Source organism: Melanostigma gelatinosum, assembly GCF_949748355.1.
Source record: "Melanostigma gelatinosum genome assembly, chromosome: 3".
Taxonomy (NCBI): domain Eukaryota; kingdom Metazoa; phylum Chordata; class Actinopteri; order Perciformes; family Zoarcidae; genus Melanostigma; species Melanostigma gelatinosum.
In genome coordinates this window covers 19,673,573-19,688,801 of record NC_136636.1, presented here as the reverse complement: position 1 = coordinate 19,688,801, position 15,229 = coordinate 19,673,573, and the positions used below count along the sequence as shown (strand labels likewise).

Here is a 15,229-nt window from a genome sequence, read left to right as displayed (position 1 = left end):
CTTGTCATATTACAAAGCGCAACATGTTGCCAATTTGGTACAACAGGACCCACATGCACTAGTGGTGGCAAAGTACACCGTTTCTTTAAGTTTTACAACCCAAAGTATCGTTTGGGATATTGACAAAGCAACCAAATTGATTCATAGCAGAGGACAAAATAAGTAAATTAATTGTAACATAGTTTAGGTTTAATCTCTTCAGTTTCTGTTTACAACCAAAACAATGTCAGTGTATGAGTCAGAATGACATCTATGGTGGTTTCATTGCAAGTCCATTTGTGTTTTGTCTTTTCTTGGAAGTTTGATTCATTTTGGGCCACAACAAAAAAAAAAGTTTAGAAAACCAAAAACAAGCCGTAACACTCAGTGAGTCCCTTAAAGGATGATCAACAGTGTACTATATATATATATATATATATATATATATATATATATATATATATATATATATATATATATATACACACACACACACACACACACACAAGTCAGCAGAGTTAAACAGTTGTTGCTGCTCCATTTACTGACTGTGTGTTTCAGTGCTGACTGATCCGAGGAGACACTTCCTAATCCGAGGGTGCGACACTGACAGCTGGGAGGACGTGGACACATGCAGGAGAAGCAGCTGCAGGTTGGAGGTCACATTTGGGACGAAATTGTTCCGAATCACAAAGCTGCTCGCTGAACGTTAATTAAATTAGACCCAGGTGTCGTCATCTCACTCCCGACTGATGAAGAAGTACAGCGTCTTCACACTCTAGTGGTCTGATTTTATATCTACAAATAAGACATTAAAAGTATCACTCACTGTAAAAAAAAGCTTTTCTCTTTGATTGTATTGATAAAACAACCACAAAAAGAAACTGCAGTCAAAATGACACTGAACAAACAGAAAGAGTTAGAAATCAGATGAACACAGCAGAGAACTCTTTAAATTGTCAAAGTGCTGACATGACAGTAAATTATAACTGAATAAAACATGCAAGTCTCTTCCCCTCTATCAGAAGCTAAGTTATGCCGAGATGATTTTCTTCATTTTCCCTGTTTCGTTGCTTTTTGGAATCTGAGTTGAATCTAATTCTCTCTCTGATGATCACAAACATCAGGCCTGACATGAAAACGTCCAGATGACAGAAGAATGTCAGCAAACATCTTAGCTGGACAAGGAGGAACATGCAGCCTAACAGATTTGGATTTGATCAAGTATAAGATGCATTACATGCAGCCCCCCTCATCTATTTTTTGCACTATCTGGGTATCCTTTGAATTTGTTTGAGCATTTGATTAATATCGTAACAGATTTTCAGTTTTTCTAAAGAAGACAAAGTCCTCAAATCATAACTGTTGTTCAAACATAAGCAGGCATAAAATAACTTTGAGTGAAATAGTCCAATCCAATCTGAAGCGATCCTATCAAAGAACGAAGCAAGATTACAATCAGTGCTCGGCCATTGCTTGTCAAAATTAGCTTTTCTTTGAAGTCACAAAAAGGACAAAATAGAATACATTACATTTTCCTTAATGTAAATGTTGTAGTTGTTTTTGATTATTAAAGTAGTTTCCCCGAAACGTCTGTCCTTCCTTTTCTTGTCAGCAACACAATCATTTCAAGGTAAAAGAGACCTCATATAGTTCCCTTGACATCTTCAGATTGGATGAGATGCATGTTTACTTCATGTGCTTTCATAAACGTCAAATCTATATTGTGATGGAGGAATTGACAAACAACTTCCAGCTGGGTTCCTTGTATATGCAACTCTTCCTTCCCTTGCAAATAAAGCATGATATCCGGGCCACGCAACAACGGCCTGTGGCTCAGGTGTTTCCTCTCCGACCGCAGTGAAGGTGGTCAGGAAACTGGCCAGGAAACTGGCCCTATGGCCCGTTTCATGACACATATGGTTTCTTTTACTCACATCCTCCTTAAAACTTCCTCCTTCAGTCCAATGAGCTGTAACAGTGGCTGCAGAATCTATTCTATTGGTCGGGGAGCATTATGGGATAGAGATGTTTACTTTTTTGTTGCTCTTTCAGTTGCCCCATGATCAATTCTTTCAACCTTGATTCAAATATTTCCAGATGTTTTAGTCTCATATGTCTGCGAAATCATTAGAAGCTGCAGTGGACAAATCGACTCGTCCTTAAATAACAACGGATCAGTTTGAATGAGATTCAGTCCGTCCTGAGAAGCTCACTCATTGGAGGAAATTGGATGGGCAACGTAAGCTCTAATCTTCAATGGGGAAATAGCAGAGGGGGAAAAAAAACGTGCTGAGCAACACACACACACACACACACACACACACACACACACACACGCACACAGCAGGCTGACAGTAGCCAAGCAGCGGCCACCGAGACACACACACGGACCGAGTCTCTGGATGCAGCCACAAGAAGGACCTCATTAACATTTTGGGAGTAAACGCATTTTGGTCATCAGTAGTTGTGTTTTTTTGTTTTTTTAATTGTAGGATTCGAGTCACGAGCCGTGCGCGCATTCCTCAGCAGGATTTGCGCATCTCCAATTGCAGATTGTTTTCTGCTCTTCGCAAGAGCGTTGTTTTAATTCCTCTGCCCAGCAGGAAGCTCTCATAGTCATGCTCGTGCGGCGACTGGCGAAGCTTTTCTTCTGAAATTCTTGCATTTAACAAAATGGAACAACAGCTCTCCAAACCAGAATGCAAAAACATGGACGCGTGTCTGAGGCGACTAAAGCAAGAACTGGTATGTTCCGTTCTATTTACTGTACTTCTACTATTGCAATCAGCACTGACGGATGTGGTTCTACTTTACAATGTTCATATTGCACATGTAGCATTTTGTTATGTGCAACTTGGCGCCAACAGAAAATATAAATGAATTCCTCATTACAAACATATTCAAAATAATATAAGATTTGTGGCGCTTTCTTTGCATATTATGTGTCTGGACAGATATCGCTCATATAGTTGTTTAGCTTCAGTTTGGGGTGCATGCGGGTTTTTGTTTTTTTAATCGCATTAATCTGTGTAAGTTTAAAGCTTTGAGCGCACCAGAGGCATGTGTACATCTCCTCCTCCTCCTCCTCCTCCTCCTCCCTGTCCACGCATCTGGGACAGATGTTTTCAGCCTAAGAGCACACGATAGTTTCTCCTCTTCTCTCAAGGAAGACTTAGTCAGATGGATCCTAAAATAAATAGTTTTAAGATTCATAGTATATTTAATCCTGTTGCAATGGACTGGAGCTGGGTTGATTAGGGAATAGTCGATTAATGGATCGACAGCATCATCCAACAACTGTTTTGATAAAATAATCATTGTTTAACTTTAAAGCAGAAATGCCAAGAGTTTGGTGGTTCTGGCTCTTTAAATGTGATGATTTGGTGCTTTTATTATCAATTTAAACTGAATATCTTTGGATTTTGGACTGTTGATTGAACGAAACAAGATATTTGAAGATCTCACCTTGAACTCTGGGAAACAGACATTTTTAACACAGAACAAATTATTGATGAATCTCGAAATAAACAACAGATTAACCGATGGAGAAAATAATAGTCAGCTGCTGGGAATCCTGTGAAGTCTTTCTTTCAGAAGGGAGGGAAATTGGCAGTCACATTATAATGCCCTAAATAGACTTATTTAATATGCTCACATCTCCTGCCCTATAATAAACAAATGTGTTTGATGGTGGCACATTTGGAGTGCTATCTCTTACCCCTGTCCTTGAAATTTGAAAGCAAAATATGGAAGCTGCACCCTCACACCCAAATCATTTGGCCGTGACACACTGTAGACCCATTTTCAAAGGAGCCTTAACTGGCACCGATTTCATTTGGAATCATCTTCAAAGCAGACACAGATTTGTTTTCCCCCTTCAATCCAGCCACTGGCCCACAGAAAAGCCTCGCATGGCTGCGTGTTTTTGCAACACGACTGCGACTTCTGTGAATTCGCTTCTCCAAATTAGCCACACGTCTGTGAAGTGGCACTTGAGATTTTAGGGGTGTAGACGTTGATGCCAGGAGGCCACGCTGTGTTATAGCTGCCATATCGCAGTTTGGTAACATAATGGAAAAAGTGTCGCGCCATGCCGCGGATCAAACAGGACAACAGAGAGCAGATGCCGGTTAAAAAGCCGAGGCAGGATCCCCCTGCAAAGGACCATGTGGGATGCAATCTGTTGTTCAGAGAAGCGAGGGGTGTCCATGCCAAGGTTGTCACTTTTCTTTCCACTGTGACGGATTTTCATCCAGTGCCCACCAGAGTCGAGTGGTTCTTCAGTATCACTTGTGATAGACTGTGGTGTAGTTGTTTTGGATTTTTCGTAGTTTATTTACTACAAGGCACATACACCTTGAATCACAACCATTTCTTTGAGACCGAGCTGCTGTGTTTAAGACATTTTCAGTTTCAGGAAGCCATTAAGTTCCATTCATCTCTATGAAATCAGTTAGACTGTTGAAATGTGCTTTAAGTGTGTAATCCATCACACTCAATATCAAGTCTCAGTTCATTTAGTCAAGGATACGTCATCTTGATAACTCTTCTGAATTGAAGCAGAATTTGACAGCACTACAGTAACCATGCCACGATAACTTTGATAATAATTAATGCAAACGTGATGTTTCAGTGAATTAACTGCACGATTAAGGCAAGTTTCAACGAGCTTGATGGTCAGACTGAGTTCACAAAAAAATGATGTCGTCATTCTTAAACCCATCTTCAAAACGGGAGCCATAAATAAGCACAATAATAAACCTATTTGAAACATTGTGGGCAGAGATTCAAAGGTCTGGAGTCAGGTTTCAAGAGTCTGCTAATTGATTTATGAAAATGGGAACTCTTGGACACTAATGGCTGCCAGGAACTGGTGCAAAATACATCCTAAGACCTAAAACTGTACAGCATGCATTTTACAAAAAGGTTACCAACTTTGTGAAGTACTCATGATGTAAATAAGGAACTGGAACATAAAAAAAGAAAACGCTCGTATAGTCCGTTAAATGTTCACCTTGTAGTTTAGTTTACAGTATCTGGAGCAGTCTTGAAATGGAAGCAAGGCATTCAAAGTCTGTGTGAAAGTCACGTAACGTACAACTGTGAAGAGAGTTCTCCCTGAAACCCTTTATCTCTAAAAGAAGAAGAGTGTCATACGAACACTGTGTTAGGAGTCTGGGGGGGGGCAGTCTGTGTGGGGTAGTGTCAGGTCACGCTTGAGCATTTGACCCTTGACCTGACAAGGTCTGGGGCAATTTGTTCTTACTGCTGACCACATCCCACATGCCAGTGATGCTGAAGCTCAAAGCTGACAGATCAGTTTTTAAGTCGGTTCAAGTGTATCATCGTTTCTTCGTCTTCGTAACAACTGAAAACAGAGTTTGTCAACAGGCTGTTAGCTCCCATTTGTTCCTATAAAAAGCACTGCAAGGCTCCATAGAAATCCTGAGGATATAATGCTAACAATGAAATATTCTTAAGCTCATGCATGACTCATTATTCGCAACACAAAAAAAAAACCATAAGCCCTTCCTGCCTGCTTAAAGTCGAGGATACAAATGCCGACATGTCTTTGAGTCATCTTGTCTAAATGCCGGGTTCACACCTGCATTTCAGACACTAAAGCATAAGTCAAACCTTTTGGTGTCATCACTGCTGAAACTGATTTAATATGCATCATGCTCCTGTGTCTCTCTCACACCTGAGGCACATTTCAAAAACATAACTGTCAGCTTGGAATTCAACACCAAAGCCAGCAAGGATGAGGTCATGAAATCTGAGAACAAGAAATAGCACACAGTGTAGTCTGGAAAGCTTGCGTGCCTCAAAGTTGCAACGTTCTTTGTTACCTTTAGGGTGTGGGATCAGAGAACTGCACACAAAACAAAGAAGCGTAGTGGTGTAACTTTAAGCCCGTTTGTTTGGTGGCTCCCCCGTGGCTTCTGCACTCCAACCTGCCCTTCCTTCCCCTCAGCTAAAATTGGCCTAGCTCTAAGTGGCAGCTGCGGGGTTTTGCATGGGTGATCATTGTGTTTGAGATGGCTTTTACGAAGCCTGTTTATCATTGTGAGACCGTGCGCACATAACCTGCTTCATCACTGTGTTTTTGAAGAAATGAAAGTGGATTTATTCTCATGGGTATTGCTCTGACTGATGTTTAGGGCAATATTGTGCCCTCTCATGTTCTTCTGTCTTTGGGGCCTTCAAATGACATTTTGTCTCAGGTTATTGCTTTGTCTGGGCAAAGCAATTTGTCTGATTTTTCTTTAAATTGTTCTGCTACTAAAATGGAAGATGTGTTGTAGAACGTTTCAAAGTAGCATTGATTGATTTTGGACCACTTGGGGGCAGAAGAACAAGTTTAAAACAGAATATTGAAAAATAATCACCGTATAAAGTTGTTGTGGCGAAAATGTCATCATACAGATGCATATTGACACATACAGCAGATAGTAGAGTGGGTTAATAACAGGTGTTTTCTTTCTAAAAATCAGCTGCCTGACTAGACAGTAACATTACATGCTGTAAAACCAAAACGGTGAGATGAAAAGATGATAAAACGCTCTGTAGAGAGAAGGGAAATTGCAGATTTGGGTGTTAATTCTCTGTGGGTTCATCAATAAACCATATTTCTTTGACCCATTTTTAATTCAAACAATATTAATGAGTGCAGCTTTTTTAAAGAGGCCCATTTACTCCCAGTTTATAACAAAGCACCTGCATATAGTACAAACTTCAACAATTCCAAAATGCTCTTTATTCCACACTGAACAACTGACACATAAGTATGCGTTTGATAACAAAATGCATTCAAACCTATGGAGGCCTATTCACTACCAATAACTCACTTGACTCAATGAGCTTTAAAGACTGCATTATAACAACGCCACTCATCATGAAAGCTTTTGATGTTGGACTAAGAGGGGGCCGGATCTGGAGTCTCTACAAACTGTGGGCTGGAGAGTTGCACTTTCACTGCCCACATACAAGGTGCTGACGTCAACGGCTGCACCATCAAAGATATATCTAACAATTATTGCTTCCAGTGAGGATTTTCAGCCAGGAAGACCGATTTGAGTCCCAGATTTTTTCCAAATATCTTCTGACTGCCAAAGATGATGACACAGACCCTAATCATCATCAAGCACCATCGTTTCTGTGATGTCCTAAATGAGCTGTAGCAGGATACAAGTTATTAAACCCCCTCCCGTCTCTGAAAAGGCTATCAGGTCAGAGAAGGAATGATGAATTTGGTTTGAATAGAATCCTTTTTAAAAAAAAGGGACAGTTCACCTAATTCTCCATGTCCTCTTACCTCTTGCTAACAGTTTGGGTTTTATTTGCCAAGCTTTTAGGATATCCATCTCTGAGATTGTTGATGCTACCCTAATATAACAGGAGGTGAATATATGGTGCTCAGAGTTGAAGTTATATTCTTAAACAAATGCATGAGCATCATCTCTTTCCAGAAATAGTGTTCCCATGGTTTCAATGAAAACTGTTCACAGCGAGGTCTAAAGACTATCCAACCCTTGCTTTTAAAAATGACCTATATCAGCATTCTTGACAAAAATGACTTTGTTAACCCTGACCCTTAAGGTTTGGTTAGATTTAGGCATTGATGAGTAAGAAGGAAACTCAATCCCAGTATGTTTAGAACGGTGGTGAAGGTTTGGGCCTTCACTGTTACAGTAAGGAAAAGACAGCGCTTTTGGTTCAAATAACTAATTGGCTAACATAAGGGACAAAATTGAGACTTGGGATCAGAAAACTATATTTTCAATATTGCAAGATCACCGACATGTGTCTGACATTTTGTTGACATACAGTGATGCACACAGCCACTAAAGGGGCTTTGTGTGTTCCACAAAGACAGTATATGTCGGCATTTGCACAGACAACAGGTGCTGTCACTTTTCTTGGGAGAACAGTCTCCAGAGTACCCACCACACTGTTTCTGAAAAGAGTTGTTGCTGATATTTTTAATGTAGACTGTAAGCGCCACCAAACGAATCCCATTTACCCATATTAAATATAACAAGCATCACATGCAGATGAAATATATGGATGTCTATACTTAACAACCGATTTGTCATGACATCTTACAAGATGTATTTGTGACCCGTATTCTTTTGTCGAACATTATTCACACTTCTTCCTCTCCTGAACATGACCCGGAGGACATTTGGACCAAACAGAGTCACCATGTAACCTATTTCGTCAAAGAGGCATTCATTGCCATGTGCACAGTAGTTTATGTATTTCAGTGAATGCTCCGCAGCTTTATTGCCCTCTTGATCGCAACCTCGGGGCTGTCCACAGCGGCCCGTAGCGTGTCCGGCAGCTCAGTCACAGAGACCCTCTATGTGTCCCCGGACAGAGACACCATTCCTGTCCTTGACCCACACAGCCCACCATTCATTTTGAATTAGGGGTGGAGGTGGAGGGAGGGTGGAGTACACGAGCTGCTGGCCAGCTCCTCCTAAACAGGAAGACCTTTTGGGTCTGATAACCTTGGCCTCACTATTTTCCTCCCCCAACAGCCAATAACAGATAAACAACAACAGTGACGAGCCCGTATTTCACTGCCACAATAGAGCGCCGATTTATTTTTGAGTTCTGGTTTGCGTGTTTATTTCTCATCTGACAATACAGTTAACGTATACCAGTGAACACAACATACAAGCACACACATGCATGCCTTATAAAAGACACTGACTTCATTCAAGCGAGGCGTGTTTGGACATGTTCGGATGTGGGAGCTCAGTGTGTTTGCACAGCAAATTTATTTTTTTCTCTTCACAACTGAAGGAGGTAATATCAAGGGCTGCAATGAAGGCAGAGAGCTCGATCTCAGCAGACAGCACAGGAGGAGCATTCATTTATTTATACTTTGTGCTATTTAATTCACTCGCATGCACATTGAATGGTTTATGAAAGCGTCTCCGCGGTATGGACCCTTGACGTGAGAACATAAATTAAAGAATCACCTATCAATTTCCTTTTTTAGATAAAAATGGGCAGAACTTCTTAATAAGCCTCCGTTCAAAATTGATTCAAGACTGCCAGCCATTGTTTTTACACTTTGAAGCATTCAGCCTTTAATTGCCAATTATGTCTGGCTGGCTGGCATCGCTGCAGCCAAAGAAGACGTAGTGGGGGGGACGTAGGGGGAGAATCTGGACATGCAGTCAGTCTTTCTTTCATTCATTCAGCAGGCTTCCACTCGGTTTGCTTTAAAAAAAAATGATCTTTAGAAATACACGCTTGATAGATTAAATGGCTGAAGTAGTTTGGAGGCTTAAGTTCAAAAAGAAGATTTAACTAAACTCAACAAGACTGGGTAATTGATGCCAGTGTTTCTGGGCAGTACAGAAATGTCCTGCAGCCCCAATTTCACCCCAGTTCTCTTATTTAATGATAGATTAGACGGACGTTTTTTCTCATCTCCTTTTTATTCTGGGTAAGACCTCAAGGTGCTCGTGTAGGTCCCGTCAGGTCTGCATCCTCTGTGTCTTTGTCCTAATGAGGTCCTGAGCTGATTCACACATTGCAAAAGTGACACGTCTCAAGAATTCAACATCCGTGTTTCGACTAGAAACCGCTGCGGGACCCTATTTTCAAGTCACTTTCTCATTTCCCGAGCAGACGGCAGAATGAAGGTTCAAAAGACGTATTTGTCCACAAAGTTCAGCCTTGAAATGGCAGCGCTGGAGTGCCTGGAGTTAGTTGGTGTGGTAAAGGTGGAATAATAAGGTTTAGTCTACGACTGTTCTTCTGTTGGTTCCGCAGGGCACAATATGAATTATTAATGAAGCCTTAAAATAGAAATGACAGAAAACAACTCAGTGTGTTTTAAATAACCAAGGGGATACGCCTGCGTTTTGGAGCACAATGGGAACGTTGCATGTGAGTGTAAAATTAAGATGTTTTTGGTTAGCGAGTGCAAACAGGTGAGGCCCTTTTAGACTGCAGATAATATTTCAAAAAACAGATTTAATGCATTTAAGTGGTCCAGATTTCACCAGCAGCTCAGAGGGTGATAATCCCTCATCTGATCCCTGCATGAACTTCACTGAAGCCCCGATCTCTGCCTCTGAAGACGACAATACATAATTCCCCACGTCATCTTGTCTTCAGACTTGTTGACCTTTGATGTGGAGGAAAGTAAACCGTAATTATGTGCTTTCTACCAGCCTGACGCAGCCAATTACAGCTACTGAAGTCAGCCATATGTGGAAGGCACAAAGACAAGAGACAACCCGATTGTGCTAATTACATGTACCTTCGCTGCCTAATTTAGCGATGCACCAGGAAGCTCAGAGGCTTTTGTTCCCAGCATGTGCATTGATAGGCTTATTATCTGATCTCAGAGGCTGTTAACGCCCCCGGGTACCTATTCAGCCATGTTATGATGAGCAGAGCGTTTTAACCCAGAGGTTTAATGTTAATGGTGCAGGGTATTGGATAAGTGTCAACGTACAGACCATGCGAGTATCGATTGACAGAACATTAATTGACACCAATTCTGATGAGCAATTAAGTAATTTATCAAGGACAAATGCCTTTAGTACGAGCTTTTCTCTGTGTTGTATAATTCTTTTGGTTTTAGACCACTCTTTCATAAATTAAATGATAATAATCAATGAAATACTCAGCATAATAGTCTAATGATTTATAAAATAATTATATAATTAACACTTAGTATTAATATAATACATATAAGTGTCACTGTTCTAAAACGTTTTGCGAAGTCAAATATTGTAAATCAATTTTAGAGGGCTAAGAGTCAACAGCCTTGCTAGCTGCTCTGTGAGGTTGTCACTGATTTGGACCTCAGTGTACGTCTATCTTAGTTTAGCGTGTAGGCATGCTAACATTTGCTAATTAGTACTTCACACAAGCAAAGCTGATGTGCATGTCATTCGTTTTGCAGGTTTGTTCACAAACCAACATTGTTGGACAAAATAAACATTCAACCTGAATGTTGCGCTTGAGTACTAAAGTGGTAATCATTCATTCTCAAGGGGACAAATGGTCTTTCACCAAAAAACAGAAAGGTCAACTTCACGGGTGGACCAGAGCGGTGGACAGGCCAACTAACTGACTAACTGACAAAGCCATCCCCCAAGAAAAGTCACCATTTCACCATAGCATATATATATTTCAAACATATTAGGAGGCTTACAACAATATTGCACATTTTCTCATGGCTGGATTTTAGTTTTTTACTCTAAATGAAACCCAAGAATTTTTATTCATCAATTACAGATGTCTGTTTTCCCAGAAAAGCATCATTCTGCAACAGTTCCTTCTCTCACAGTGCTTATAAGTTGCTTTGTTTATGATCCCGTACTGCCAGTTGTCCTACGCTGCGACTTTTCCCACCCTGGGGGTCGACTGCTCCCTCAAGATTAAGTATCACAGCCGGGTGATGTTACACCCCCCCCTCCCTCCCCCCTCATGTATTCTTATGGTGTCATTCATAATTAAATCCATCAACAGTTTTCTCTTTGACATCTAAACATATGGCGAGGGATCCTTCCCCATCACACACACACAACCCCCCTTCTCCCCCTTCCATCCTCATCCGGCTGACTCTCACCGTTCCTCGCAGTCTCCCCCTCTCACTCCTCTCATTGTCGGTCTGTTTCCGTCTGAGTGACCCCCCCCCCCCCCCCCCCCCCCCCACCGTTTGGGGATTACAGTCTAGACGGGCAATGCTGATTGGCTGCCATGTCCAGCGGTGTCCCCCGATTGGAGAGAGATACATATAGGGGCCGTCAGACAGATCCGTTTGAAAGGTGAGAGACAGTGACAGGCTGGTAGAGGTGCAGACTAACAACAGAGAGACAGACAGGGATATCTATACCTCCTGCTTTGTGACAGTTTATAGAAGGTAAGGTGTGGGTTTCAATTCTATAGATTTATAATATTTTTTCTTGTAGAATGACTCCTGCAAATTCGTGTTTTTTAAGTAATATAAAATAGCTTTTCGTTCTTATGATATAGGACTGCTTTGTGTTTCGTTGAAGGTTATCTATGTTGTTGCGGTTTAACCGAAAGATCCTGACAACGAGTTGGTTTACAGGGAAAAGAAGTGTTGATCACAGTTGTCTACAGTAGGTGTTTGGAACCAACCTTTTCCCACAGACTCTGGCACATTTTTCTAAATTCCTTGCATGCTTCCTCTCATCTTCCCACAGACGTTTTATATATTTAAAGAAAGGAGGGCTCCCGGCGGATTTACTCTTCCATCAGTTGCTTTGTTTGCCAATGTGAGCATGTTCTTAGAAGAAGATAAACCTGTTGTTAGATCAAGAGAATGATTCAAAGGTCTGGGTCAAATGATTCAAGACTACAAGTAAAGACACAGGTCAGGATGCTGCCTCTGGGCATTCTTCAGGAGAAGACGGTTGGTCCAGGATCACATGACACAGGCTCTTAAATAGAGGAGAGCAGAAAGAGAGGAGGAGGATAAACGCAGAGTGTATTAGTGCTGCACAGAAGGAAGTAAGAGTGAAGACAAAGAGCCGGGAGCAAAGAGCAAATATGGATTAAAGTAAGTGGATGGGAAATGGAGATAGAAAAGAGTACACCATTGAGGGAAAAATGGAAAGCTAGTCTGTTTTACAGCTGTCATGGGTTGGATACTGTCTCGTGCTAAGGCCATATCGTCCTGGCCTGTCGTCCAAAACTAGGTCACATGACCCATAATTAAACAAGGTGCACAGCCTGAAACACACAAGAGAAGAGTCTAACTGACACAGAGACAAGCAGCAGGGCTGTAGTTGTGATTTTCATTCATGAAGACATGAATTTAATGCTTTTGACACTGCCAGTTGATGGTATGTAATTGGATTTGTGCAGCTGCTGAGATAAACGATGGACAAGAGGGGGGGGACAGTGAAGAAATCTGTCTTTGATGGATGATATGTGTCCTGAAGGAGGCTGAGGAGTCAAAGGAATGAATAGACGACCTCTACAAGGTCTTCAGCTGTTAAACTATGTTGGACATTTTACATTTTTTGTCTCTCATCATCTCTATATCTCTTTGTCTCCCTGCAGCTGTGTATGAAAGAAGCCGGAGATGGCCTCCACGCTCAGATGAATTCAATGATGGGAGCCCTCCAGGAACTCAAGCTCCTTCAGGTTCAGACAGCAATAGAAAACCTCGACATTTCAGGTCGGCCCATTAACCGAGGACTCCCACATCCAGCTCCTCTTGAAGCATCAGCTACAGCGGCTTCCACCTCATTCAAGGATCACGGGTCCTGCTTTAGCCAGACCATGCCCGATGAGCCCAGCCCGAGCCCAACACAGAGTCCAAGGCCGTCTCTGGAGAGCAGAAACGCCTTCAGCCGAGATGACAGGACCTTGTATCGAAACAGAAGCAGCTTGGGAACCTCGTCTTCTTCAGCATCCAGCCTTGAGAGTGAGAGCGAGGGTAGTGGAAGAAGCGCACGAAGCGTGAGAAGCGAGAATGACCTTGAGTCTATACCCAAGAGGTGGTCAGGGTACTCCGCTCCGCAGGTGGATTTCTACGGACCAATGGTGGGAAACCTTCCACCGGAAACCTACGCTCAGCCACAGGCTCCCCGTCGTGCTCAGGCAGTGGACCTGTCTGGGATCCTGTACAGCCTCTCCAGAGAAGGCCCCTCATTGGACAGTGACTACTCCCAGGACAGCACAGATGACGCCAGTGACTGGACTTCTTCGCTCATGAGTCGCAGCCGCAACCGTCAGCCCTTAGTGCTGGGCGACAACGTCTTCGCCGACCTCGTGGGCAACTGGCTGGATCTGCCCGAGGTGGAGAGGGAGGAGGAGGAAGAAAAGGAGATGAGGAAGAGAAGAGAGGAGAGGATGGCGGACGGAGGGGCGGACAGACCGGACACCCCAGCTCACCCTCTCCGCCTCAGCCGCTCGCAGGAAATCTGCAAGAAGTTCTCGTTAACCACAAACATCTTCAAGAAGTTCCTGCGCAGCGTCCGACCCGACAGGGACAAGCTGCTCAAGGAGAGGCCCGGCTGGATGGCTCCGGAGCTGCCAGAGCGAGACCTCTTCAAAAGGCCAAAGAAAGTGGCGCCCAAAAGTTCAAAAGGCAGCTTCTACCTGCCCTTCTGGGCAAACGGACAGCAGGGCAAAGGCAGGCCGTGTTCTCATCTAGCTGTAGCAGAGAGGAACCACCAACACCACTTCCCCCATGTCCACCAGCAGCCATTTGCTGGGATGTATTTAGACAGGAGACAGCCAGAGACTGGTCTGGAGAAAATGCAACCCTTGTTTGACTACAACACAGCTGTGTGGGTCTGACAGTGAGTCTCGGGCAAACCGAGCGAGTGACAGGTGCTGGTGGGATTTGGGCTTTGCTGGAGGGGGATTGAATGGATGAATGAACGAAAGAGAGGCTTGGATACAGTTATCTTCCAAAAATGAACCAATGAACTTCACACCCACAACGAGATTATCAGGGCAACATTTTGTCTGACAATCCTAAAAACCTAAACCCTGTATGTTGTGTGCATCTGGGTGGCTGAGTGTGTGCTGGAGAGTGTCTGAAACGGAGTTAGATCGAGACATTTTTTGAAGACAAGTTTTGTATTATTCAACTTTCATCTTATGTGTGTGTGTGTGTGTATGACAGGGTTCTCTGGATGTCCCACAAGACGGTACTTTAAAAACGGACATCTTTCTCAGAATGTCGCCATCATTACAGGTCTTTATAAAATAATCCACTGGCTTTTTCACTGCTTTGCTGCAGGACTCTATATCTCACTTCTTTGCATCTTTGAATAGAAACACCAACTGGTGGATTGCATGGTTACCGTTTTTATAAGCGATGCCTCAAACAGCTGTTACTGAACGCACTGCCATAAGCTCACTTTTGTTTCCATCAGGCCTTGGCGCCTTGGAAACTCAGGTTTAACTGAACCCGTCTCATTCACCTTGCTCAGGGAATGAATGTTACACAAGAGTTAACTATGAGACACTTCCGCATTTAAATGGGCTTCAAACACAGTTCAGAGAAGTCTTGCCTCATCTCTTCTTGCCTGGAAAGACGCAACAGCATTACAGTGCATGTCTAGTTCAGAGATTGCACATAGTAGTGATCAGCAATGTTTGGCTTGTAGTTATGTTAGAAATGCTTGTTTTTCTTCTCTGCCATGCAGACATGGCACATGTTGGGTCAACTGTCAGTCCGCAGAGAGACAAGGGGGTAAAGATGGCAGAACCAACCACGAGCACT

General features: G+C 42.7%; 1 protein-coding gene across 1 annotated transcript; it reads left to right on the top strand.

Annotated features, from left to right (window-relative positions):
- Window positions 1–2,655: 2,655 nt before the first annotated feature.
- inka2 (inka box actin regulator 2) lies at window positions 2,656–14,707 on the top strand (the record flags this gene model as incomplete). Its single annotated transcript, XM_079297238.1, has 2 exons — window positions 2,656–2,727; window positions 13,051–14,707. 2 exons carry the CDS (start codon window positions 2,656–2,658, stop codon window positions 14,293–14,295), a joined length of 1,317 nt encoding a protein of 438 aa, XP_079153364.1. The 3' UTR covers window positions 14,296–14,707.
- Window positions 14,708–15,229: the final 522 nt, after the last annotated feature.